Source organism: Antennarius striatus, chromosome 7 (assembly GCF_040054535.1).
Source record: "Antennarius striatus isolate MH-2024 chromosome 7, ASM4005453v1, whole genome shotgun sequence".
Classification (NCBI taxonomy): domain Eukaryota; kingdom Metazoa; phylum Chordata; class Actinopteri; order Lophiiformes; family Antennariidae; genus Antennarius; species Antennarius striatus.
The window spans coordinates 4133211-4160024 of NC_090782.1; the positions used below are offsets into that span (position 1 = coordinate 4133211).

The 26814-nt window shown below is 45.7% G+C and overlaps 2 protein-coding genes across 2 annotated transcripts; one reads left to right on the forward strand and one right to left on the reverse strand.

The window, feature by feature from the left end:
* Window positions 1–580: 580 nt before the first annotated feature.
* prrc2c (proline-rich coiled-coil 2C) lies at window positions 581–20169 on the forward strand. The gene is made up of 34 exons (XM_068318959.1): window positions 581–945; window positions 3929–4098; window positions 4678–4852; window positions 4996–5099; window positions 5176–5301; window positions 5425–5723; window positions 5843–5922; window positions 6285–6421; window positions 6546–6633; window positions 8179–8362; window positions 8465–9092; window positions 9318–9487; window positions 9927–10173; window positions 10259–10469; window positions 10549–12984; window positions 13096–13259; window positions 13386–13540; window positions 13647–14022; window positions 14143–14228; window positions 14310–14504; window positions 14593–14850; window positions 15022–15114; window positions 15199–15300; window positions 15402–15570; window positions 15690–15911; window positions 16083–16204; window positions 16287–16441; window positions 16531–16762; window positions 16863–16973; window positions 17100–17291; window positions 17383–17480; window positions 17593–17719; window positions 17956–18198; window positions 18313–20169. The coding sequence occupies exons 2-34, from the start codon at window positions 3984–3986 to the stop codon at window positions 18568–18570; spliced, it is 8358 nt and encodes a 2785-aa protein (XP_068175060.1). The 5' UTR covers window positions 581–945; window positions 3929–3983; the 3' UTR covers window positions 18571–20169.
* Window positions 20170–20483: 314 nt separating this feature from the next.
* On the reverse strand, window positions 20484–26814 carry myoc (myocilin). Its single transcript, XM_068320513.1, has 4 exons — window positions 26055–26814; window positions 23396–23485; window positions 21700–21911; window positions 20484–21614 (listed from the first exon to the last, which is right to left on the reverse strand). The coding sequence occupies exons 1-4, from the start codon at window positions 26539–26541 to the stop codon at window positions 21033–21035; spliced, it is 1371 nt and encodes a 456-aa protein (XP_068176614.1). The 5' UTR covers window positions 26542–26814; the 3' UTR covers window positions 20484–21032.

Genomic DNA, 26814 nt, shown 5'->3' on the forward strand with positions numbered 1-26814 from the left:
CGCATGTATTTTGAGGTAAAGTTCTAGATTCCCCGCGGCTTTTGACTGGCTCCAGACTGACCACCGGTCGACCAACACCGGCAGACACCGGAAGAAGAATAGTCCACGCGTGACTCGTTAACAGATGGGTTGCCAGATTCCTGAACATTTGTGTGTTGATGTTACTGTTGAGTGGTGACAGTGATTTTCTTTGTTAAATCAATATTTTTTGTGAGGTCGCACACTTCAAATCAACTGCACCCTCCTTGTAGTATTAGGTTATGTATTGAGTCTTTAAAGACTAAAGACTTTAAAGTTAGAATACAAGTCAGTGCATTATTCACAAATTAAGAGCTTTTTGGAAGACGCCTATGCTGTATCTGACTTGACACAATGACTTTTTCTTCTGAGTTATGTTAGTTATAGTATGAATTATATCAAAATGTAGACATTCAAATGAAAAACTTTTTTCCTAGCTAGCTGTTTTTCTATAGAGATGTAGATTTGCGTGGCTGAACGCCCACCAAATAGGTGCTGGATAGAGGGATATAAGACGATAAATCTGGCAACTACCGTCTGCCATCTTTGATTGTGCGACAGGCCACGGCGCGAGCGGGGCCTCACTCAACACGAAAAACGGTCTGACACGAGATATCGGGTGGGGAAAGACACTCAACCACGGGACGACCGCAGACCGGTTCCCGCAGGAAGAGCTCAGCAAACAAGACCGACTGTCGGCGTTTAAGCCAGGCAGGAGACGCAAGACTGTAGCCGTACATGTAAGGAGTGGTTTGCTGGCAGCCAGTAGGTAAAGCAGCTAGTCCTTGTTAGCCGAACTGGGTTAGCAGGCTATCCAGCTTTTGTAATCCGCCGGCCAGACACACATTTGTCCACCTCAAACCAGGCCAAAAACACAGTTTGAGTCGGACCGCACAACAACCGAAAGGACTAAGAAGACAGTTGCAGGTAAGTCTGGGTATCGTGTAAGCTAAAAAAATTAAATTTTTGTCCAGTAGTGAGTGGTTGGTGTTCACATTGCGCTAGCTGTTCATGCTCTGGCCACCACAGGACTAAAAGTGGATGTGATGGCGACTGGTGAGAAACGGACTATGCTAACGGTATGCCATATGAGCTGTCGGCCTGCTCACTAACGACTCAGTAATTTGTATATACTGTATATTATACTTTAAAGTCTGTGTTAAAGCCTGGAATGTAATGTTGAAATTTATGTGCTACTTTTACGCCAGTAAGATGATGTCTGAGCCCAATCTGGTTGAGTTCCGGGCACAGAGGGCCGCTACTCCCTGCCGGTATGAACTACCGACCCACCAGTAGTTTGACCATAAGGAGGGGTGGCCTGCACTCATCAATGAGTGATTTACACCAACAATGCGACATTATGAATCAGAATCGTCGGTCCTCGTCTGAAATGTATTTTGGTGCTGGCGATGTGTCATTCTCTATTCTTGTCATTTCTTGTATTCAAATGCTGTACCGTTGTTTCTCATCAGACAGGCGTGACACCCTGTAAATCTGACAAATGTGGTCTGAATAATATGCTGTTATCATATCTGTGCATCTACGATTCAAGAGTGTTTCAAAAAAACAATTCAGACAGTCTGTACTTCTCGTAGATGTACAGACTGGCGATAAAGTGACGTATTGTTCTGCATTCATGATTTAAAATGCATTTGGATCAACAATGATTTCACAGGGCATTCAGATACAGTGTAGTTAGCATTGAGTAAAGCGTGAATTTTCCAAGAACTACTGCAGAATACTATTTTTGTTTGTAAACAAGATGCCTAACTATTCTGTATTGTGACCTTTCACTTACAGTATAAACTGACTTGAACATAGGCAGATGTAAACACATAACATTTTATAGAAAGCACAACACCTAAGACTCATATGTATACTTTATTAATGTGTAATTGACATAGTTTGAGCTGTACATTTAGTCCATACGCATCAATAGATTGACACATGGCAGATCCAATCCTCCAGTTTGTCATCTGTTATATGAAATCAAGGCCGATTATCTCACTGCATGATGTTGAAGTGAGGTTGTAATTTTTATTTGCCCCCTTGAATTGAGCTTGAATGGTGTAGAGTTTGGATAATTGATATTTCATATTTTATTCAGTTCAATTTGTTACGTTGTTTTTTATGGTCACTGACGAATTTTATTTCCTGAATTCTGGTTCACAATGTGGACTTGTCAGAAAACAACTAGGGTGCATTCTCAGGGTATATTAATGATGTGTATATGGTGCCAGTTTGGATTTTAATGTATCACCAATATTTGGAATGTTGCCATTTTTAGTCTCGATAGTTTGATCTATTGTCCAACAGTTTCACATATTTAAAGCATTTCTGGTCTAATGCTGTTTAACCAGAATTCTTCATGTGAAGTGAGTAGCATTGATTATTGTTACAATGGCGCCAAGTTGGGTTAAGTTTGTCAGACAGCAATGAATAATTTTTTTTCTTCAAAGTTGATCTGTTGAGTGACAAAAAGTGAGCAAGCTTAAGGATCTGAGAATCTAACAAAACCAAATTGTACTAGCTAGATGATAGTCTGATCATGTGAAAGGACAGGTGTACTTGGTTGATCGTGATCTGCACCTCCAATGGCACACAGTCCTCTGAACTAGACCACAGAGCAAGGAAGGAAGTGACAAGTCAAAGCAGCATCCATTCATTCCTTAACATGAACTGTGCAATACAACGGTGGACTGTAAACCATGGTGCTCAATTTCTCACTTTCATACTCCAAGACTCAAAAGACATCTTGCTGACAATATGGTTAAATATTTGGAAAATTTTAATTATTAGCTTCACTAAACAGCCAAATTCAAAAAATGAGTTTTTGCAGACAACTTTAAATCATGACAGTATTTGAGGAGGAAAAGGCAAACATCAGTTTAACTGGCTGATATACCCGCAGTAACAATTATCTTCATTATTAATGAGAATATGCTAGTGTCAGCAGTAGAGACAGAAGGTGTGTGAATTGTTCATTCTTGCAGTTTTTAGTTTTGCCAGAGATTAATGAGTTTACGGTCTCTTAATAGTGCTTTATCTTTCTCCTTCACTATGGACTTACTCCTGCTACAGACTTGCAGCAATCTAGCATCTCAGTGCGGGTGTTTTGGTGGAGTAAAATACAAATTAATTCCACATCTCAGCAGACCTGTCTTCCTCGCTCTTTTTGTGGATTTGTGAACTTGGCTGTGGAACAGTTGTTCAATAAACTCTATCACCTGTGACTTTGGACACTGAAATCTTATTGTGAGATTATGTACTTACTTGTGTCTCGAGCCCCTTATTCCTAACCCAAATCTACCGAACATAAGATACCGTAGTACCTCTTAGTAGTACCCTAAAAGGCACTACTTTGACTGAGGAAAGAAATGTGGTCTAAGTTGTATTTTAACCTTAAATTAATGACTGTTAATTAAAATTGCATCAAATAGTTAATTTACTATTTGAAATTATGAACTATTAAAGCAATTAAATTTGATAAAATATTGATCAGTAAAGATGGAAATATTATTTTACATTCAAAAAAACATTTTAAATTACTTTTCTTCAGTGCAGTAGGTTCACTCACACAAGTCAGAATTGAAAACCAAGACAGTTTGGCAGTCTTAACCTAGATGTTTATCTAATACCTGACCCCACGTTTCGACAGACTTGAATGTAAATTAATTCGTAGTGAAGTAGACCTCAGATGCAGGCCACCTTTTTTGCTTTGTAAACCAGCAACAGTATAAGGTTTTGAATTCCAGACAACAAATGTCTTAAGAGTAGTCTGTTCTTTACCAGTGATCGATGGCAAGCAACTGAGGTTCAGATTTCTTTACTTGTCTATTGTCCAGTGATAATCCTGCAAGCTCTTCAGCTGTCATAATGTTCTCATTTGTTTCTCAACGTTGTTCTACAGGAGGCTGGTTCTGGGGGCAAGGCCAAAGGACCAGACTCAATGAGTTTCCATCGAAATGTCAGAGAAGTCAGGGCAGAGCACCAAGGCAAAGGATGGCAAAACAAAGTATGCAACCCTTAGCCTCTTCAATACCTACAAGGGCAAGTGTTTGGAAACCCAGAAAACTGCAGGTATGTCCCCACTAGTTGTGTAGCAGTATGTCATTTTCTTTATCATGGTGTGGCCATTGACCAGGCAAGACATTGCACGTGAGTGGAGCTGAACTCATATCGACAGCCAACTTCAATATATGGGCAAGGTAACCTCTATCCACTGTGTTATATCTACCAGTGGCCAAAGTCATACACCAAGGTAGGTGAGACAAAATGTGGGGGTTCTGCTATCTTATATGGCTTGAAACGAGCAGTAATGCCTAGGTGAGCTGACATTTCCCATGACTTTAAACAAATAAGAGTAATACCGACCACATGTGCTTTTGTAGCTTTTGCCAAACTGCAAGCAAAATACAGCAATGAGTTCAGCCTCGCTGTCATGTAACAGCAGTAATGTGACTATTGTCGTATCTGCAGCCCCCCAAAATTTCTCCTGTTATTCTTTTATACTGTCATAGTCAAAAAACACATCATCTGGAGACGGTGAGAATAGCTTTTGTTAAGTCTACCAAGTTATGGAAATTGTTAGCAATTATCTAATTTTTACTCTAAACCTTTTAAAAATACTTTCTTGTCTTCATGTGTGCAAAATCCCAGTGGCTGCCAGACATGGGCTCCAGAGTTTGGGGAAAGTTGCTGTCAGCAGGCGTATGCCCCCTCCAGCCAACTTGCCCAGCCTGAAAGCAGAAAACAAGGGAAACGACCCCAACGTTAACATTGTCCCCAAAGACGGAAGCGGCTGGGCATCTCGAACTGAGACAGGGGAAGAGAGGTATGCAGCTGCTTGTGAATTCATGTGTATGAAAGTTGAGTACATTCCTTTACGTGGAATGTCAGCATGGCAGAAGAGCTGTGAATATCAAAGTTGGAGGAGAACTCTATCATCCAGACTTACGTCCTGCTTTTGCAACACAGGCAACAGGAGACACCCCCACCCCAGAACAAACCTGCAGTGCACCAACCACAAGAGCTTACTATTGGGGGCAGCCGCTCGTGGGCCAACAGCAAGCAGCTAGATGGTAAATATATGCTGCAGTTTTTCCATATGATTTGGCTTGCAGTCCATGATCTCTAGCATATTTTTGTTCTCTGCAGGAGTTCCTCGTGTGAGCAGCCAGTTTCATCAAGAGTTTCCTAGCCTACAAGCGGCCGGTGAAGTGGAAAAGGGGGACGGTCTAGAAGAAGAGCCTTATGGACCAGGCCCAAGTCTCCGACCTCAAAGTATGGTCAAACCCATGTGCTGAAATGTCCTGGGCCACATACTGATTTCCTTGTGTGGTCTTAATATTCAGGAGCCATGTGTTTTCTTTGCTCAATTCAAACATCTTTCTTTTTACATGTTAGATGTTGGTAGTTGGCGTGAGGGTGGAGGCAGGAATTTGAACACTGCACCTAGCCCCCCTGAGATGGACAGTAGGGCACCAGAGGATGGTAATACAGGCCCTGGTACCTCCACACCTCCAGGGGAAGCTGACGAGCCAGGACGGAACATAGTCACCGATGGTCAGAGGGAGAAGAGAGATGGTAGGGAGAGGGCTCCTCCGTCTGGCCCTCCTCAGCCTAAACTAAATGGCGGACAGCAGCCTCCAGCTGGTGTGCCAACACACTTTGACCCTGCTTTCAGGAGCATGATGCCATCCTATGTAAGTCCCAGTTCATCATTCTTGACAGATAACAATAGCATATTGTTTTAAGTATTTATCTGTAGTGATGTGGTCTTTGTGACCCTGCATAATGTTTTCTGGTTTTTGTGTTTTTCAAGATGTTTCACACCTATCCTCAAATGACTTTTGGTCCAGGACAAGGAAACGTCAGATACCCGGTACCACAAGATGGCACAAAGTGAGTTATCATCATTATGGCTTAGCCCTAGCTATCTGGATTGAAACAATCACAATATAAACACTAGATTCTGATGTGGATGCAGTATTTTTCAAGTTTATTGGAGATCTTAAATGAAAAGGTAGGCAATTACACCTTTATAATAGTCCAGTTCTCTTCATCATCATGGCCACATGGTGTCACTGGTGTCTTCTTTTTAACTGTGGTCTGAGCGATTTTTATTCACATGAATTTCAGCTGAAACACTGGTTTAGATTAATTTGTATGGATAGAGCATTAGTAAAAGTTCAAGAAAACTGTACAAGATCATGTCCACATTGGACTTCACTTTTATCTTTTTTTCCCCCTTGTTGGGTATTAAGGGCTCCTCGGTCAGTACGACCTCAACAGCCTCCTCCCCAATCCTGGCTCCAGGACCCAGACAGACCCTCTATTGTCAGCGCAACGGAACTGAAAGAGCTGGACAATTTAGACACGGATGCTGATGAGGGCTGGGCAGGTGAGAACCTATACAGTTAGAAGGAGAGTCTATAAACATCAGTGATGAACACTGAATGATGCATTCAGTGCTAACTTTTAAGTTAGTGCTCATATTTTTCTATGATGTTCCTTCGGTAATCCAGGAGCTCAGATGGAGGTGGACTACACAGAGAAGCTAAACTTCAGCGATGATGAGGAGAACCAAAATACAAAAGAAAAGAGAGAAAGCTGGTTCGTATTTTAACTAACATTTTCCTGCATCCGCCATCTTTATAATTAAAGTCAGAGTGTGTCTTTCAGTGTTTAGTTGATATAGCCAGTTACCAGTCTATTTACATCAGGAGCTTTCATGTCATGTACAATGATACAGTAGAATCATACATCCGGAGTTGCTTTGGTAGTTGAGGTACTACAGTGGTACATCTACTTACGAAATTAATTGGTTCTGGCGCTTTTTCCAGGCAAATGCCCTAATCCATTCCAAGCCCCCCAAAATTCCGACTTAAATGTTTTATTAAGAATAAAAATGCATCAAAACATGTAACAAATACATGTCACCATTAGATTATTACACAATAAAAGAGTTGTGCATAATGTAAACGAACAGAGTAAAGAATAATAATGACAGTCATTTACCTTTTAACTGCTGTCCTCATTGTTTTTTGCCCTCTTTGGTTCATGTGCTCATATCTCACCATGAACAACAGGGTGAATTCCAGTCCTCCTTTTGAACTTCTCCAACCACCCACGCGATGCCTTAAACTCCTTAAACTTCCTTTTGTTTTAATAAAGTGGTGATTGTAGATGCATTTTGGCCATATTCTTTGACGAGATCAAACAAATGCATCCATTTCTCATGCTTTTCTATGATCTCTTGCTTTGTATGGACAAAAAAACTATTTTCTTCGTCTCTTGTTTTCCTCTTTTCTCCGTCACTTTCTTAGGGTCCATAGTGAATACTCTAAAAGTTCATATATTTACGTAAAACTATCAGAACATGTCATGGGTCGAGGGCCGAATGACGAGGACGCTGCATAGACACTTATGCAGCTTTTAGCCAATGAGGGACTTCCTCATTTGCTAAGAGGAGGTCCCTCTTAGCCAATGGGATGCCAGGATGCTAGGTAATAGCCACTGTCAGAGCAGCTATGAGAATGTTGCTCTCAGGAACCTTTTGAAGCTGCTAGTAGCAGCCCATACTGTATTTTTAACTTTCATAACTCCAAATTTCTTTCGCAACTAGAGGCACTTATTTTCGTAAGTGGAAAATTTCGTATGTAGCGACATTCGTAAGTAGAGGTACCACTGTATATATCACTTACGGAAGCGTCTGAATGTAGACTGCAGGGGACTAAAACTCAACCCAACAACCTTCCAATAGCTGTTTTAGAAAAGTTTGTCACACATTTATAGCCTGTTTTCCCTCTTACTGTGTAGAAAACTCAGCTCTATTGCTTAATATTCTAAAAAAACAATTTTCGGAAACTTAAATTTGTTATAAGATTCGGAAATGAAATAGTGTAAACATTTTAAAAATGGATATGTTTTTCAAACCAAATTGCAATACAAATAATGTACCATTGGTAACACAGGTAGTGCTCAAGATAGAAACTTTTGATATGCTGAGTACAAGGAATTTGAAGTGATGGGGCTTAAAATGTAAACATTTAGTGATGTGTTGATGTTTTGTCAAAATACATAGATTAAGCTTAAACTACCTCTGTGATCTGTAGATAAAACAGATGTTTTTTGTTTCAACTATAATATTTGTTTTAGGGAGTGGATGAGTAAAATGGAGCGTGTGAGAGCTCGACCATCAGACGGCCAGGAGGGCTGGAAGGAGGTGCCAGAGGACCGAGGAGGCAGTAAAAGTTCATGGGCTGACTCGGTAGATCCCAGAGCGCCATCACCTGGTAGTATGGGACAGTACAATAAGTCAGCTGCTCCTCAGGACTACCAGGTAACACTGAACATGCATTACCCATGTTGCCCATTATGTGTGCAATTTATTTTAGCAGGTGGACAGCTAGTCTGTATCTGAACTAATGTCTGGGTTCTCCAGGGTGGTGGTCGTTCTGCTGGCACTGGAGCTCCACGTGGGAACAAACCACAGGCTGCAGCAGCAGAGGAGGACTCTGACGCCTGGCGACAAAAGCGCAAGAAGCCAGCAGAAGTTTCTGAAGCTGTAGAACGAGCTAGACGGAGGAGAGAAGAGGAGGAACGGCGGATGGAGGAACAGCGACTTGCTGCTTGTGCTGAAAAATTGAAGCGCCTAAATGAAAAACATCGCCAAGCAAATGAAGGCAAATCTTCCTCTTCTCATACCAGTGATGATGCTGGGATTACACATGACGAAGTCTCATCATCAGCTCCTGCACGTGTATCCAGTCCTGTACCTCCAGTCCCAGTATCACAGGCTCCAACATCACAAACTCCTCTTTCTGAGAGGTCAGACCGAGATGTGGAGAGGATGGAGAGAGAACAAGAGAGAGAAGAACCAAGTGTAGAGGAGGAGATTCACTTACCTTCTCAGCCCAATGCCCCAGTCCAGAGGCCTGTGGCCATAGCACCAGGGCCTCAGACTGACGGAGAGAATTCTGTGGTTGGAGTCACTCCCCTTATGGAGGAGAACCTGGCAGACAAGACAACAGTGCCCGTTCGAGATTATTTCAACATGGAGGATAACAGAGGTGAGCTATCGAAGACTTTTTTTTTTTTAATTTGCATGCAATTAATCATTAAAAAAACCCAATGAGGAGCTGTACGTGTGCCGTATTTTTTTTCTGACATATTGATTGTGAGATTATTCTACGAATTATCTCAAGTTTTTTATTCAGGGGTTGCCATGGGAAAAGAGTCATCTTTTTAATCCTCTCTTTGAGGATTTCTATAAACTGTTGTTTGTTTGTTTGCAGTGATTGAGCCCCAGCTATCGTTGCCTCAGACTGACACAGCTAGTGGTGAGGAACTCTCTGCGGTTCCACCACAGCTTGAAGGAGAAACAGCTGCTATGCGTCCCTCTTTGTCCTCAGGCTATTCAAAACAGTTTCAAAAGTCTTTACCACCACGTTTCCTCCGACAGCAGGTAATCCCTGGTAAAAGCTAATTGTTCTAATGTGACTTACTAATTTTTGTGGATTTCAAGGTAAAGGTTAAGTTCAACCTACACCAAAAGACAACCAGATAATTATTATTTTATACCTACTGTTTGTCTTTTATGCTACAGACTCCCTGGCATAAAAGACATCGTGTCCGGCTGTAATATCTGGCAAATTATACATTTTCATCTTATCGAGCTGACGCATATAAATACTGTATATCATTGTGCCTAGTTGTGCCATTTAATATATAATTTTCTGCAAATGCAGATTTTTTCTCTTTATGAAGCAGCTCTACAGTGTAGTCATCTTCTATAGATCATATAGCCAAACAATCCACACTCCTCAAGAGATGTGAAGATATTTAAACAATGTTGGAAAAACAAGTTTCCTTTTTGTTGATGTTCTTCTCACTGGTCCTGTTAGGAACAAATGAAGCAGCAACAATGGCAGCAGCAACAGAGTGGAGGCTCTGTGTCCCCATCTGCTAATAGTGGGGTTCCAGCTAGCCAGCAGCAGCAGCACCGCTCCATGTATCAGCCTATGGGCCCCCACCACCAGCACTTGGCCTCCATGGGATTTGACCCCCGCTGGCTCATGATGCAGTCCTACATGGACCCCCGCATGATGTCAGGTCGTCCCCCTATGGACATTCCAACGAATATTCACCCTGGTAGGCAAATTGTCAGTTGTAGAGTAGACAGTGCCTGTTTAACAGTAAACAAACCTTGTTTCATTTCATGTTTCTTCCACTCCAGGGAGGATGCCCCCCAAGCAGATCGTGCGCAGGGACCCCGGTGACAACTCCAGCTCCAGCTCTGACTCTTTTGACCACTTGACCCGACCAATTCGTGATCATGGCCTACCCTCAGAGTCACGGATGGTGTGGGGATCAGACCCATACTCGCAGTCAGAGCCATTACCATCTGTTACTCCTCCGAAAGGGAGAGATGATAATAAAGAGCCAAGGTTAAAAAAAAGAAAGAAATCACAGTATCTAAAACTTTCCTTTTTACATTAGACATTAATTCTAATTGTTTCTCTATAGGATGGACTCTGGCTTGGATCTAGACAGGGGGCTCACAACTCTGTATTCCCAGGACCATAGTGCACTGGACTCTCATAAAAGTAACTTCTTCCAGGACGCTACAGACTCCCTGTCAGCATTTTCCCAGGGCCCAGAGGACGCACCTGGGCCTCTAGACAGGATTCCAGTGGGCCCAGCCTTTGATTCTGAGGAGGCAGGGCTGCCCAGCGGGGAGGAAGTTGAAGCTCTTGGACAAGCTATGCTCCAGAGAACTATTTCCCAGGGCTCCAGCCACTCCCTCAAACTGGATGAACAAAGGTTTGATGGGCTACCCCTGGCAGCAAAATCACTAGAGCTACAAGACGTAGGAGAACGAGCCGACGATAAGCTGCAGAATGAACTCTACTCCCAAACTACATTGACAAGCAATAGGACTACACCCCCCGTTGATGGATTACACAAACAAGAGAAGCTGCCTCTGCCTGTCCCAAACAAGCAGAAAGCTGAGCTGCGCTGGGGTGGGAGATCAGGTGCTGGACGCAGAGAAGGACAGGGGGGAGAGAGACCTGTTCGCAGGTCTGGGCCGATAAAGAAGCCTGTCCTTAGGGACATGAAGGAGGAGAGGGAGCAAAGAGAAGAGAGAGAAAAGCGCCACGAGAGAGGAGAGAAAGGAGATCGATCTAAAAAGGATCCGCTGTCCAAAGCTCCTTCGGCTGCCGCTGCTGTATCAGAGGGCCCGAGACCCCCGGGTGAGGGGAAGAGAGAAGCTGTTCAGGCTGAGGAAATGCAGACGGGCCATCAACGAGTCAGGGATTCCCAGCCTTCCTCTGGGGCACACACATCTTCCTCTCAGGAGGAGAAAATGGACAAACCGCCAAGCAATGACAAACACCCCGAACCAAAACTACCTCCCAGAAAAGAGTCCAATCTTCCCCCACGTGTCTACCGACGGGAGGAGAGAGAAAGGGAGCGTGATCGGGAGAAAGAAATGGACAAGGACAGAGAGTGGCCCATTGACTCAAATTTCAAAGGACGTGGTCGAGGAGAGTATTACTCTAGAGGCCGGAGCTACAGAGGGACCTACAGCGGTCGAGGCAGGGGGAGTCGTGGTCGAAGCAGGGCTGAGTACCCTTACCGGGAGCCCAGATCACGCTCCGATTTGCCCTCTGCTGGAGGTGCTGCTGCCTTCCGCAACAGGGAGGAAAGTGAAACGCGGAGCGAGAGCTCAGACTTTGAAGTTATACCTAAACGTAGACGGCGCCGTGGATCAGACACGGATTCTGAAAGTGAAGGCGGTAGGGAGTCTGCTAGTGACACTGGACCTTCAGACCGTGAGCCTAGCACCAAACCTAGTCGACCATTGAGGCGTGAGTTCCCTGGCGAGACCCGGTCTGGGGCCCACAAGCCAGGTTTTGGACCTCCTTACATGGGAGAAAAGGTTGGATCCAGAGGAGATGATGAAAGCAGGCCAAAGCCAGGGTTCCTTCCTAAAGGTGAACCCTCTCGACGAGGAAGAGGAGGACTATATAGCAGACGAGGCGGCGCAAGGGAACGTGGTGGCCCTCGCTCGGCCCCTCTTAGAAGGCCATCAGCTAGAGATTCTTCCTCTCAGTGGCCCTCCAAACCCATGGAGACATTCAGGCCTGAGGACATGGAGTCCACGCCGAGGTATGACAATCCTCACGGCGATCGACGTCCACCAAAGTCTGATAGCAAGAAATATGGGGATGGAGCTCCTCAGAATAGTAGAGAAAGGCCCCGCCGAACCAGACCAGCACGGCCCCCCAGGCAAGATAAACCTCCACGCTTCAGGCGTTTGAAAGAACGAGAGGCTGCGGTGTTAGCGAGTGGGGAAACGGTCCTAAGTCCCCCTGTCCCTCTTCTCCCGGTGCCTGCTGCTGCTGCCCCTACCTCTAGTTCTGCCCCAGTCTCCCTTTCACCAACGCTGTCTAGAGCTCCAGGAACCCCTGTGACTGTGCCTGCAGAAACCGTAGCCACTATGCCTGCATCAGACCTCCCCTCTCCTGTAGAAGCACCTTTACCAGAGACAAGCAGTCCCACACTCACTGCAATTGGCACCAAATCACCAGATTTGTCCAATCAGAACTCCTCAGATCAAGCCAACGAGGAATGGGAAACGGCCTCTGAGAGTAGCGACTTCAACGAAAGGAGAGAGCGAGAAGAAAGAAAAGGAGCACTGGAGGCCAACAACGAAGCAGCCGCAGCGTCTGCACCTGTATCTGCTCCTCCTCAGGGCTCTTTGACCCCAAATAAAAGCCCTCCTGATGGAGCAGCTGCTACAAAACGTGAAGCAGCTCCTGGAGCCAAGAGGAGTTTCTCGAGTCAGAGGCCCACAGAGAGACAGAATCGTAGAGGAAACAGTGGAGCCAAGCCAGGCAGGAGTTACACAGGCGTCAAGGGTGAAAGGAGAGGAGGGGGCAAAGCTGGTCGTAAAGGGTACGTTTACACGATAAAACCTTTTGTAGAAGTAATCAATGAATGCATATCCATTGCATTATAAATTTAACAGTCTTAAACACAGGTTTAACTTCTCCTGTCTTTGCTCAGTCATCCAGCACAGATGAATTCTGAAGCAGCAACACCAGCAGCTGGAGCAGCAGCCCAAAGGTCTGCAAAAGACCAGTCTGCCCGCCGCAAAGACGAGGCCAAGCAGGCAGCCAAGAAGCCGAAGGAGAACGCTCTGTCTCAGTTTGATCTCAACAATTATGCCAGTACGTCAGGACATTTTATACTGTAGATTCTTACTGCTCAGCCGGCGACTGATGCCTTGGCTCCATCTGCTTCTGGTTTATAAACTGAACGTAAACCTTTGGATTCCTTTGGTCCCATCACTTCAGGTGTTGTGATTATTGATGACCACCCAGAAGTCACCACCACAGAGGACCTGCAGTCTAGCGCCAATGATGATGGCTTCACAGAGGTGGTCTCCCGTAAGCAGCAGAAGCGCCTGCAGGATGAAGAGAAGAGGAAAAAGGAAGAGCAAACGACTCAGGTTAGAAAACGCAGCTTGTGATGACTGAACTTCCACAGAGCAATACTTACATTTCTTTAATTCTAATGCTAATTTACTAATAAACACATGCACTAATAATCTACAGAGCTGGGGTAAAAAAGGCTCCGCTGAGAAGGGCAGAGGAGGCGGTGGGAAACTGCCACCGCGATTTGCAAAAAAACAGTCATCACAACAGCAGCAACAACAGGCACCGCAGCCCCCCGCTGCCACCACCCCCCAGGCCCCACCACAGCCCACCATTCCTGCTCCTCAGCATCCTCATCTTACCCCGTCCCAGCCGACTGCGTCTCCTCAGCCTCTGGAAGGGACAGCGGCCCCTCTGCCCTCCATCCCCCCCGCCACTGTGGACTTTACCTCAAAGAGCCTCCCCCCCGCATCCACACAGACGCACAGCAGTCTGGGCACAGAACTGTGGGAGAACAAGGTGGCAGGTTCCACTGTCCTTCCTGAAGTCAAAAAGCGTGAGTGGTTGTTTTAGTTCCTTTTTAATACCCCCAAATATTTGTCAAACTGACAAGTGTGAGCACTATTCAAATACATCACAGCAATTTGTTAGTTTCTATATTACATTTGTATTCTAGTTGGTCCAATCAGCCCTCCGCAGCCACCTTCTGTGAGTGCCTGGAACAAACCTCTTACCTCCTTCACTGGCACTGTCCCCTCAGAGGTGGGTGACATTGCCTTTGAGTTTATGATGCGTTTGGCGTGAATGAACACTGAAAACATTTTGGTTTTTGTTGTGTTTCAGGGTGTGAAGCCTGGATCAGAAGCCAGTGTTGACCTCGCAATAGACAGTATTCAGTTTGGAGCGCCATCGTCTGCTGGCAGCACTGATAGTGACGGAGTTCCAGCAATGCTAGAAAGTGGTTCTGAAAATAAACTACCTGCTCCAAAAGAACAGAGACAGAAACAACCTCGAGCTGGCCCAATCAAAACACAGAAGGTAGTCGTGCTTTGCAGTAGTAACGTGTTTTGAACACTGATTCTGATTAATTCTCTAAAACTTCAATGGAAATGTTTGATCTGCCCAGCTTCCTGAAATGGAACCAGTAGAAACCAAGGAGTACAAACCAGGTCCCATCGGTAAAGAACGCTCTCTAAAAAATCGCAAGGCCAAAGACGTTCGTGGAGGAGAAGGCGAGGGGCTGGAGGGAGGAGTTCCTGGAGGAGGTGTGAATAGAGCCACAGACTCCAGTCCTCCCACCAGTGATGCCACAGTACCAGAGCTGGGTGGAGACATTGAGGGAATGATCACAGTCTCCTCAGCAGAATACAACAGCATCTCGAAGGTATAACCACCGTATTACCTCACAACTTGGACAATTTTAATTACTGAACATTTGATTTGATCTATTTCTTGGTACAATTTAAAAGTGGATCCTATTTAAGAGCAAGTGTTAAATAAATTCTGCTGTCCCTAACTGATAACGAACAAATAATACATTTATGCATCTTTCAAGGAGTCTGTCACCGACTACACCGCCCCCTCCTCCTCATTGGCTGACAGTGTTCCCACTGGACCAAACAAGATGGAAGAGAGTTTGGTGGCGAATGTGAGTACCCATTTAGAGAACTTTTTTTCCCCAGTTGTTTCAAGTTGATGTGACTACAGCACTGCTTTTTCTCCTCTCTCTCAGGTGGCCCTACCACATTCTTTGCCCATCCCACGACGAGAGACCCTACAACAGAGCTCCAGCCTCAGCACAGTCTCTCCTGCGACTGTCGACTTAACACTGAAGGTGCAAAGATATAAAGCCCATTGTATTTAACATTACTGTCTCTTCTTCTTAGAGTCAGTGAAACATTAACAGAACTTTCAATTTGTTTTTCTCCTCCCCAGATGGAATCCGCTCGTAAAGCATGGGAGAACTCCCCGAGTCTGGAGAAAAACTCTCCAGTCACTTCATCTTCCTCCCCAATCACCTCCTGTGCATCCTCGTACTCCTTCTCCTCAGCCTCCATGCCTCAGATTCCAGTGGCTTCTGTTACCCCCAGTACCTCACTGTCAGGTAGCAGAACTCTGTTAACATTCGCTAAATATTGCCAACGCTTCCTGTTGTGATGTTACAGCAGCCAGGCATTCATGACAAACTGTTTAATTCTTTTTTCCTTTATGTCCACCTCACAGGCTCTGGTACTTATACAACTTCATCCCTCAGCACCAAGACCACAACGGCCTCTGATCCCCCTAACATCTGTAAAGTGAAACCTCAGCAGCTGCAGGGTGGGGGTCTGTCCTCCTCCGGCAGCGGTAGTAGCAACAGCAGCTTCTCTCAGTTGGGCTGTGTGCCCCCCCTTCTGCCCCAGCAGCAGCAGACCCCACAGGTGTACGTCTCTCAGTCTGCAGCAGGTGAAAGAAACCTTTTGTTCTGACACATTAGTTGATCTCATTGGAAAAAAAATATGAGGAAATTGTTTCTTTTTGCTCACATAAATATGAACTGAATAGACTATATTTTCTTTTATATCAAAAGTTATTTCCTTTGTCAAGCTGTACATGTCTGTTGGAATTTACTTCCAGGCTCTGCAGCTCAGATTCCAGCTTTCTACATGGACACTAGCCACCTCTTCAGTACCCCCCACCCACGCTTGGCACCTCCCTCCCTGGCCCAGCAACAAGGCTTCCAGCCTGGCCTCTCACAGGTGGGATTTTATAGAAACAGGCTATATTAATGTTGTTCAAAGTTGAAGGCGAAGCTACCTTTGTGTTTTTTCCATCTTTTAGCCGACAGCAGTGCAGCAGATTCCCATCCCTATCTACGCTCCACTACAAGGTCAGCCACAGCACCAGCACACACACCAGGCTCAGCTAGGGCTCAGCACCGGACCTCCAGTTTCCCAGCCACAGGACCTGTTCAGTTCTTCTCTGCAGCCTTACAGGTAATCCATAACACCACACACATTCAGTGTCCTGATCCAGAACATAGCGATAACTAGACGACCGTATCGAATGATCCGTCATCCATCAGGTCTCAGCAGGCGTTCATGCAGAGCAGTCTGTCGCAGCCCTCCATGATGCTGTCAGGACCGTCCTTGCACAGTTATCCAGGCGTGCAGGCACCGGAGCTGGGCAAGCCTCAGTCTAATCTGGCCTATCAGCAGCCTTCGTCCACGCAGCACATTCCCATCCTCTTTGAGCCACAACTCAACCAGCCGTCTGGCATGGGGGGCTCCCAGCTCATCGACACACACCTTCTGCAGGTAAACAGTCTTACAGCAAACATTTCACACCTGCTCATACTGATGAAAGTATTTTATTTATGTGTGAATTTAGTCTGACTTCTTTTTGTCTTTGGTTCAGGCTCGGCAGAGCATCAGTCAACATTCAAACATGTATTCTGGGCAGGTGCAACAACATGGACAGAGTAGCTACTATAGCAACACTCAGAGTCCAAGTTCTGCAATGCAACAGGTAACTGTGTGCAAACTGTCAATGTTTAAAAAACCTTTTAAAAACTTATCAAAGTTTATCCGGTCAAAAAATAGTTTAAAAAACTGATAAACAGGAGATTTATTACCTTTCTTAATCTCTCTCCAGGTAACGGTTCCTCTCCCCAGTTCCCAGCTGTCCCTGACAAACTTTGGCTCAGGTGGAGGCCAGCCTCTCCTGGCTCTGCCCCCCACTCCTCCTCAAGCCCAGCCCCCCATCAACCGGCAGCCACCAGTCTCCCAGCCCTATAGAGGCATAATGGGTCCCAACCACAACATGATGCAGCCTCCCACGAGCAAGGTACTGCACACCTCAGTGCTCTCAGACACACACCGGTCTCCCCAGGTGTGGGTTTTGGGATGGTTCTGATGGTTTCCTGTGGTCTTTGCAGATGGACATGGATCTCAAACTGTTTGGCAGTGGGATGGACGTGAAGCCAGGAACCCCTCCGAATGCCAGAAGCACGACGCCCACATCCAGCCCCTACAGGTACCAATTTCACTTAAGACACATCTTAAGGTCACCAATTCCAACATTATTAAAGAATTCATGCATTCATTGTGTACTTTATTAACAGTTTTTTATGATTGTCTTTGCCCAGGGCCAGCTCCACCTCTCCTAGTAGCCAGTCCAGTAAGATGAACAGTATGCTCTACCAGAAGCAGTTTCAGCCCAGCTCTGCCGGCATGAGAATGACACCCCATTTTCCTGGCCAGTTCAATCCACAGGTAGAATAATAATTCTTTATTGGTGTGATCCTAGTTCTCTGAGTAGTTAAAGTGAATGTCTCACGTTGGTAATGCCCTCTGAGGCGCTATGCTGCCAGTTTTTTCAACAACAAAAAAAGACAAAAAGATCCCCTTCTTTGCTGTGACTGAACAGGGACAGTGGTGCTACTCACATTCATCTATTTAGAATGCACTGATTGTTTACGTGAGAGCTAACTTTCTTCTCTTTCTTACAGATTCTGTCTCAACCAAACATTGTGTCCCCCTTGGTTCGACCTCCTCATGCTAATTCATTTGCTGGGGGTGTCCAGCGCTCTGCTATGGGCCCTCCAATGTCTCCCAATGTGGGTGGTGGACTCATGCCTCATCCCCGACCTCAGCACCCACAGCACAGCCAGCACCCTCCCAGAGGACCTCCTGGTCCCTCCCTGGCACCCAGGGGCACACAGGCAGCTCTGAAGGCTGAACAGGACCTGAAGGTCTGGTTCCATGTTTTACCTGCATGTTCTTCACACCTGTGTTTATAAACTGCAGCACCACATAGTCTTCCGTTGAACACTGTGTTGACTTCCGTTTTTTACACATCTCTGCAGGCAAAGCAGCGAGCTGAGGTGCTGCAGTCCACTCATAAATTCTTCTCAGAGCAGCAGCAGCAGCAGCTGAAGGCCCCACAAGTCAGCAAAGTGTCTCGGCTCGATCAAGGAGGAAAATCCCCACACGATTCATTGGCCCCAAACCACCAGGCAGGCGGCGAACGCCCCGATTCTGACAAACCCCCCATCTCGACAGCCAAACCCATACGGACTGGCCCCATTAAACCACAGGCAATCAAACCAGAAGAGGGCAAGTAAGGTGCTTCCGACCCCATTCGGCAGACGATATGCATTGATGGAAAAGACAGACAGAGGGAGAGTCCAGCCTCGTTCACTCAGTCACCGCCTCATATCAACACAACCAGATGGTGGTGATGCTGAATAGGCACTGTCCTGCATATACGTAACCTTCTTTCTTCCCCTGTCTTGTCCCACTGTGAGGTGGTTGAGTTGGATTCTTCCATCGTTTTTGAGGCCTATAGAGTGGCTGCACAAATTGCTCCGTAGAAATCTACTGCGACGGTAGAAAAGAGGCGAGTCGGGGGATGAAAGTTAAATGAGATTTGCTGCTGAGTTTGTCATTTTTATAGTTGTTCCTTTCTTTTCCATTATTTCTTTTTCCCAGATACAATCACAACTATTCTAAGAAGAACCTCCTTCGTTAACAAAACAAAAAGAAAGCTCACGTCTGTTGTAGTCGAAACAATCTTAAGGGAATGTCATTTAGTGAAGCACACTTTTTGTTGCCCAATCTTTCATCATAAATAATCACAACACTTGTGCACACAACATTGCACTTCACCGTGGCACGCAAGGCCTCATTCAATGGTTTCATCCTTTATTTATACAGAGACATCAGAGAAATCAGATTTTTTTTAATTTACCAGAATGGAAATGTGAAAATTGCAGCCGTTCCTTGAATTGAATGATTTATTGATTAGTCTGCCTGTGAGCCTTTGCTCCTGCCTTCTGTTCTCATCTCCTTGCCTGAGAATTTGTGTGTGTGTGTGTAATGTGTGTGTTTGTGGTATGAGGGGGAAAGCTTGTAGACTCTTCTTTATATTTAACCAAAGGTTAAAGCAGCGCAGAGATGATGTCACAGCCTTTTAGAATCCCTTTTGCTGTGGCAGCAGTTTTGAGTGGACTTAAAGAATTACATGGATTATGTATGATCACTTACAGCTGTTCCAGGTTAGGAGCTGTTATCACTGACCCTTTCACTGCTTTCACACCCATCCTTGCTGTCAAACAAACACACCTACACACACCTTCACTGTAAAGCACCCAGAGCTGCTGCTATTGACTGATTTCAGTGCCCCTAGCTAGACTATAGCAGGACAGGGCTATTTAGGAGAATATAAAACATTAAGGAGTTGATTGTTCAACAGTAGAAACCTTATGAGTGTGTCATGTTCTTGATCCTTTGCATCATGAGGGTCAACATACACAGAGTAAGAAGAAAAAAAAAACGAATTGAGAAGCCTCAAGTTCTGAAGCATTTGGGCAGAAGGACATTTATTGTTTTGTCTTTTTGATGAGAGCAGCCAGAGCTGTTCTCTCTCTGCCTCACCTCTGCTGGCTGTTTCACCCACAAAGCTTTCATCTCGCGGTTGTGGCGACAGGAGTCCTTCACATATGTACAGTAGTGAGCAACCTGAGGTGGGGAGGGTGTCCTCCTCACATCAACCCTAACCAGGGGAAGAGTCCTTGCTTTGGAGGATGAGGGAGGGAGGATAATATTTTCCTTTTTTTCATTTGTTGAACTTGTACAGGGGTTTCATCGCTGTATTAAAATATGTACGTCTTATTTACATTCTCTCGGTTTGGTTACAGAAACTAATAAAATAATATACTGTTGAGATGCTTTTTGGTGATGCACTTTTTTTTCTAGTAGTGACCACCAGGTGTCACTAAAACACTTCAAACTGGAAGAGCTTTTCCTTCCGGTCGATGAATAATGTAAGGTTCTTATTCTTAATAAGGGTCAAACAAATGGCTAAGAAATTTTCATCACTTGAATTTGTCACCAAGGTTTGTGTTTAGCAACAATCTATTTACATCATTATAAATATATTTAATTTCATTACCACAATTCAACTATAGATGCAAAAGGCTTCTTTCTTTGGCAAGTTCTAATAAATGAGGGGCCAGTATAAAATAACCACATGTACTTTTGTAGTTCAGAAAGAAGTTTATTTCATGGCAAATCTTAACATATTAAATTGATTACAGTGTACAAGCAATATTCAATAAATGGAGTAAGAGCAGTTCAATTAAAAAAAAACTAGTGAGACTTAAAGGGCGAGTCGTACCTTCAGGGGTTTTTGTTTAAAATTGTATGCATTAATTATCCCACGCAGTTTGTGGGAATGAATTATGCTTAATCTTTCAGATCTCATATATAAAACAAGTTAAACATCTGAATTCAAGGCGGTACAAAAATAATTAACAAAAACATGCTTGTGGGCCGTGCCACAGCAAACACCTTGCCACTAAAGGGATGAAGCAAGCCTATGGATGGGGAGAGGGGGGCAGCGGTCCTCAAACGTCTTGGTTTCACTTGGGTGATTTGGGAGTGAGGCTCGACTATGCATTGATTCTGATGGTGTTGGCTCTCTAACTACTAGCACCACACATATTCAGCTCTAAAGCTCTGAGTCTGTGAAGCAGGAACAGGTGACCAACTGTCACTTTTCACCAGTCGTGCACAAGCGCTGGCCTTACATGGAGTGCTGGCGACCCAGCCTGAGGTCGTAGGACACCATGTGGTAGTTATCCCAGGCAAACAGCTTCCTTTGAGCCCGGTTGTAGTCGATCATGCTGTTATAGCGGTACAGGTTCTTGAAGGGGATCCTCAGGGCCTTCCCCTGGCTGGTGGCCGTGTCATACATGTAGTTGATCAGGGTGTCGGGAGCTGTGTAGCTGGCCACGGTGTACAAGCGGCCGCAGATCATGAAGGAGTTGGCCACAGAGCTCTTCCTGATGTTGGTCTCCCAACTCTTCTTTACCTCCAGGCTGTGTGGGTCCAGCTTTGAGATCACAATGGCTCCCTTGGCTTTGCTGGTGGAGTAGATCGCCCACAGGCCGTTGTCGTCCACAGCCAGGTCTATGTCTGTGTACCCTCCCCAAGAGTAAGGGAACTGACCGTGGAAGCCAGCGTGGGGCAGGTCGCGCCGGGCGGCAATGCTCTCAGAGGCCAAGTCGTAGCGAATGAGAGTGCGGCTACGACGCCTCTGGTAGTACAGAGAGCCTCGGTACACGGTGGCACCGGTGCTCTCCACTTGCTCTGGCAACAACAGGACCTGTCATGGGACAAAAGGCGATGACTAGGGGGGACCTCTGTTTTAGACCCCAGTCCCGTCAGGGAATCACTCAGGTAACGCTCACCTTAGATGGGAAGCCTTTAGAGAGCTGCTCCATGTCTTCGTATCCAAACAGCTTCCTTACGTCAGAGCCGATGGTGTCGATGCGCCAGATCATGTTGGAGCTGTAAGGGGACACCGGCTCAGGATCCTGCATCCAAACACCGTACTTCCCCTCTATGTTGTCGGCCTTCCTGTGAGTGATCGGCTCACCGACAGAAATCAACTCCCCACAACCTGAAAAGGAGAAGAATGAAACCGCTTGTTTGATAATGGAAACATTAGTCTTGTAATGGGTCTTGTGTCGAAGCCTGTTTAATAACTTTTCTTTCAGCAATGGTGTAGATTAAGGGTTGTGCAGCCCAACAACGTTGGTCATGGACAGCAACACACCTGGGAGTCCCAGTATCTTGAAAAAAATTAATCTTCAAATCAAATAAGCATTTCCTTCAGATCAGAAGGTGCTTTCCCACCTTAGGTTGTTGTGATAGCTCTCTGTGGGTGTTTCTAGGGATGATGAGAGTAACTTGAGTCCCGGTCAGTGTCGGGATGAGGTCATTATTACCGGTCACGGAGGCAAACGGCACGTTTACAGACGATGTCTGATGTTAGCCACGATTCAGTCTGAGTCACCACCATCAGAGTAGTATCAGGGCTACAACCCCTCCTCCGCTTGTGTCACCAGGAAAATGATAAGGCAGTATATTTACTGCTGCCTAAAATACACCCTTGCTCTCAGGTCTTGCTGGATTAAGCATTAGATCGGAATAGGCCTTACACACACCTATTGCTATGTTGCTTCCCTGTGGCATGGCCTCTTTGGGTATTCTGTTACTTCACGTGTTGACAACAAGCGTGTTTTCTTCTTTTCAGAACAACAAACAATCAAAACCAGCCATTCAGTTATGTGACTAGTGACGTGGTTTGGAAATCCCAGTCGGAAGAAAAGTTTAAGAGGGGGTGAGACTCTTGACATTTTCGAGACAAACATGAAATCCAGGCAGGCACTCGTGCCTGCAGACTGGCATGGCTTCGGTATTCTCACCCCAAATACTGCAGTATTAATAGCAGTATTTGCTTTGAGGTTGTCAGCAGGGGTGTGTGGTGAGTGTCATATTTGCTAGGTCAGATGAACAGAGGGGGAGGAGGAAGAGGAAGAACGGGTGAGATAGATGGGGACTTCCTACCTGAATAGGATGTTGAGGAGCTCAATGGATCTATGTGTGACTAGATTTTAGCACAAAGCATGTCTTCTATACCGTTTCCTCTGACCATGTGTGACTTGGTGTGATGGACTTTATACTAAGAGTGTGTGATGATGATGTCAACACAACTGAGGGCTGCTGGGAAAAGCATTCTGTCGTGCTGCTTGTGCTAAAAATGCCACAAGGTGCCTTTAATTCGTGCTCAGGAGAAACCGAAGAGCTTTTATTTGTCGTCTGATGACTCAACTGATTTCTCCTCGGGGTTGTGATCTCGTGCTAAAACAGTATTTGCAAGACGTTAGCTTTATGTTAAGAATTGCATTATAGTTTGTACAGGTAAATTCAAACTCTTTATTTGCTCATATCAAATGAATAAGATGGAAATGAATGCTTGCGTGGAATGACATTTTTACATTACAAAAAAAACACGATTTATCACATATTTTAAAACAGATCAGCTGAACATGCTAAAGCATTCTGGGGTGGGGGGGAATAAAGCTAATTTCAAACTGATACCTGTGCTGTCTTCAGAGCGCGGGGCGGGCACCTCGGTCACCGTGGCCTTCAGCTCCTGGAAGCCTGGAGGTCGGTACTGCCACGCCGAGCCTATCGAGGAAAGACGGAAACCATCAAGGGTTAATAAACAGTGCTGACTCAGCAGAAAGCATATCCCACCTCTCACACTGCTGCCCATCTATCCTCCAGCTGAGTCTGGACAGCAGGTGAGATGACGGAGCTGAACGTAAACTTTCTGCTGCATATTTCATGTAGAACGGTGCTGCGTTTGGGGACTCAAACGCGGCACCACTGACAGCAGGGAATGTGACAGGGAATCAGAGCGGATTCCCAGCTGCTGTGGAGTCAAATCAGTCAGTAGATTGGCCCACCATAACACACATAGTTGACACACTCAGCTACCCACCCCACACTGGCACTGTCAACTCCCAGTCTGTACAACTCCAAACCAGCCCCCTCCCCCCGTATCGCTGTCAGGTAAACAGTCCTCTACTCCATCTCCATTCTTCATTCCTCTTCTTGTTTACCCTCTGGGACCCCCTCCCTCCCTTGTTTTACCGTTGTGTCCACCAGGAAACCATTACTGCCATCGCAAAATGTCTTTCAAACTACATACATCCCAGGGCCTCAAAGACACAGGAAAAAGCGTGTGTTTGTTTTGGATGTGTGCACGTGCCTGTTGTCTTCTTGCACGTGCAGATTCCTTAACAAGCTCTACCGATGCTGACAGCACTGATGGCGGGCATCTGGAAGCTGATGTTGATTGTTAGTGTTTACAAATACAAACAGGATGTTGGGCGGACCACCAGCGACATCAGACAGCAGCGACAGAGGAGGAATCAATTTAGAGTTGGGCCCATTTAAAAGCTTTCAAATGAAAACAAAACCAGTCTGTTCCCACATGACAAGCATTCGTCATCCTAAACAGTTGCATCCTCCTACTCTCCTGTATGCAGGAATGTGTGTGCGTGTGTGTGTCATATGTAGCGTGTGTCCAAACAAAGAGTCGTACTAGTCTAATCCAGTCTAGTCCAGTCCAATCTTCCACATCTTCACATATATGTACATTCTCCTTTTCTGTAATTTAGAGTAGAGCAAATCTCATCTTATTGTCTGTCTCATGTAAAAAACAAAACAAAACACGTCACACGACTGTGTTTTGGTTGAAAGAAAAATTCCAGCACAGAGTAGACGTGTGCACGACAACATCCACTCATGTTCTTCTCTATATAGCCTGGTGTCAACCTGAGCTCAGCCTCGTTTGGAAACAGTCATATTTGTTTCTAAGTTTTTGTAAATATGATTCCCAATGTTTCTGTTCTATCCCTCTGTGAGTGTGTGTGTGTGTGTGTGTGTGTGTGTGTGTGTGTGTGTGTGTGTGTGTGTGTGTGTGTGTGTGTGTGTGCGTGCTGTTAAATGCCGTCAGCCCGTGTGTCTTTTAGCATTGCAGTCCCGTTTTGAGCTGAAGCCAAGTCTCCTCTATAAAGAATGATTCCCCTTTTAGCGTCCGGTCTCAATGGCTTGTGTCGTCAACTGTGAGAGGAAATTTCATTTGGCGGGGGGGGGGGTGTCTATTTTTAAAGTCTTGAAATAAAACTGCTGAGCAACAGCTCATACATGATGAAAAGGGCATGTTAATGAGTCTCATAATTAATATTTTATATGTAAATGCTAGAATATTCTTGTCGGTATTTGCTGACATCATCTGATTTAGCGTGGTGATGTGGAGAGAGCGGGGATTTCTGGGGATGGGGGGACAGAACAGAACGATCGAGAAACAAAAGTGTGACGGTGGATGAAGAGACAAGCATGGAGGTCAATTAGATGAACATTGGGCCTCTAAATAAACAGAATACCCCAGCTTAACTTTAATGGCTGTGGGAAAAGTCTCAAGCTCCTCTAATCTCTGGAAGTATAGTGTTCTTGACCTCAGGACCTCCACACCCCTCCATCCTCACCAGCGCTGACCCACCAGGCGCCATCAAAAGCCCTGCGATGAGACCTTGGCAGGGAACCACCACTTTCAGACCATGTCTCCAATTTCAGCCCCCTCTCCCCCCTCTTGAGTGGGTTATTCACACTCTGCTTGTCATGTAGAGGGAAACACCAGTCATAAAAACAGAAGGATCTGCTCATAAATACTGAGCTGACCCTCTCCGGCACGCCGCCGTCGTAAGCAGGAAGGAAGCAGGCAGCAGAAACCTTAGCCCAGCGTCTTAGCACATTAATAGGGCCACCAAAACATGATCAAACACAAGTAATGAACGCACAAACACTGTTCCCTGTTCTTTAAGAGGATTCGTGCAGGAAGACGTCATCAGAACGAACGTGAAATCGAAGACTGTTGCTGCAAGTAGTGGACAGAAAAACACACACACACACATGCACACACACACACGTGGATTCATGTGGCTTGGTGGTGTTCTCTACTATTCCATGCAGAAGATGATATTTATGTCATCACTTCTCTGCTGCTACTAATCTACAGTTGAATTAAAAAATATGTATTCGAATAGAAACACTTAAGATTAATTTGCAAACATCTGAACACTCAGACGTCATAGATGCATAAAAAAGAAGACGTAAATGTGACTTCTTCTACACACACATTTCTGTGTAAGGTGAAATGTGTGGTGCTATTGAGTGTGTGTTCTCTTACTCCCGGCGGTTCTCATCAGCCCGCTGCCCTGCATGGAGGAGCTGGGCGGCGCCATGGGGCTCTGTGGATGACACTGTCTGCTCCTCAGGAACTCGATCTCCCTCCTCATGTCGTCCATCCTGCGCCGGAGGCTCTCCAGCTCCTGCTCCAGGCGCTCCCTCTCTCTCTGGAGCATGTTCCTCTCCCCCATCACCCGGTTCAGGGCCTCCTGAAACTCGGACTGACCTCTGTCTCCGGCCGTTTGGGCGCTTCCAGCGTACGTTGCTGTCAGCCTGGACATGGTCACCTCCAGCATGTTGAGCCTGGCCTTGAGGCTGTCCATCTCAGGGCCCGTCATCTGGGCGCAGCTGCTCTCCATGGGGCTGGGAACAGTGAACGTGTACTGGCATCGTCCGGTCCGGTCGTTTCCCCGCCACATGACGGCCTGGTCTTGAGCATCGCCTCGCAGCAGAAGACTACACACACACACCGAGATAAGGAGGAACATGCTGGAGACGGCCCTTCCTCGCAAAGATCACAAGTTTTCTTTAATTCTCCTTCTGAAGAGTTGCTGTCTTTCTGTCCGGTCGTCTTTTGGGTCTTTATGTCTCAACTGGAATTCTCTTGGATTTTTTTTGCCCCCAATTCCAAATGTCCTGGTGAGGCTTTGGCTTGCTGTTCTGTCTCTTCTCAGGTATCTCTCCTTCTCCTCTCCTCCCTCTCCCTTGTTCTGCTCTTCCCTGCCTCCCCTCAGTGGACAGGTCTGTAACACTGAGCCCTC

What these genes read in the sequence shown, in the direction of transcription:
- prrc2c (XM_068318959.1), top strand. Translation starts at nt 3,984, where the DNA reads ATGTCAGAGAAGTCAGGGCAGAGCACCAAGGCAAAGGATGGCAAAACA. An exon ending in CACGTTTCCTCCGACAGCAG is followed by an intron (nt 9,488 to 9,926) that starts GTAATCCCTGGT and finishes TGGTCCTGTTAG; the next exon opens with GAACAAATGAAGCAGCAACA. An exon ending in CTGGCCAGTTCAATCCACAG is followed by an intron (nt 17,720 to 17,955) that starts GTAGAATAATAA and finishes TCTTTCTTACAG; the next exon opens with ATTCTGTCTCAACCAAACAT.
- myoc (XM_068320513.1), bottom strand. Translation starts at nt 26,541, where the DNA reads ATGTTCCTCCTTATCTCGGTGTGTGTGTGTAGTCTTCTGCTGCGAGGC. An exon ending in GCTGATGAGAACCGCCGGGA is followed by an intron (nt 23,486 to 26,054) that starts GTAAGAGAACAC and finishes TTTCCTCGATAG; the next exon opens with GCTCGGCGTGGCAGTACCGA. An exon ending in GCGCTCTGAAGACAGCACAG is followed by an intron (nt 21,912 to 23,395) that starts GTATCAGTTTGA and finishes TCTCCTTTTCAG; the next exon opens with GTTGTGGGGAGTTGATTTCT.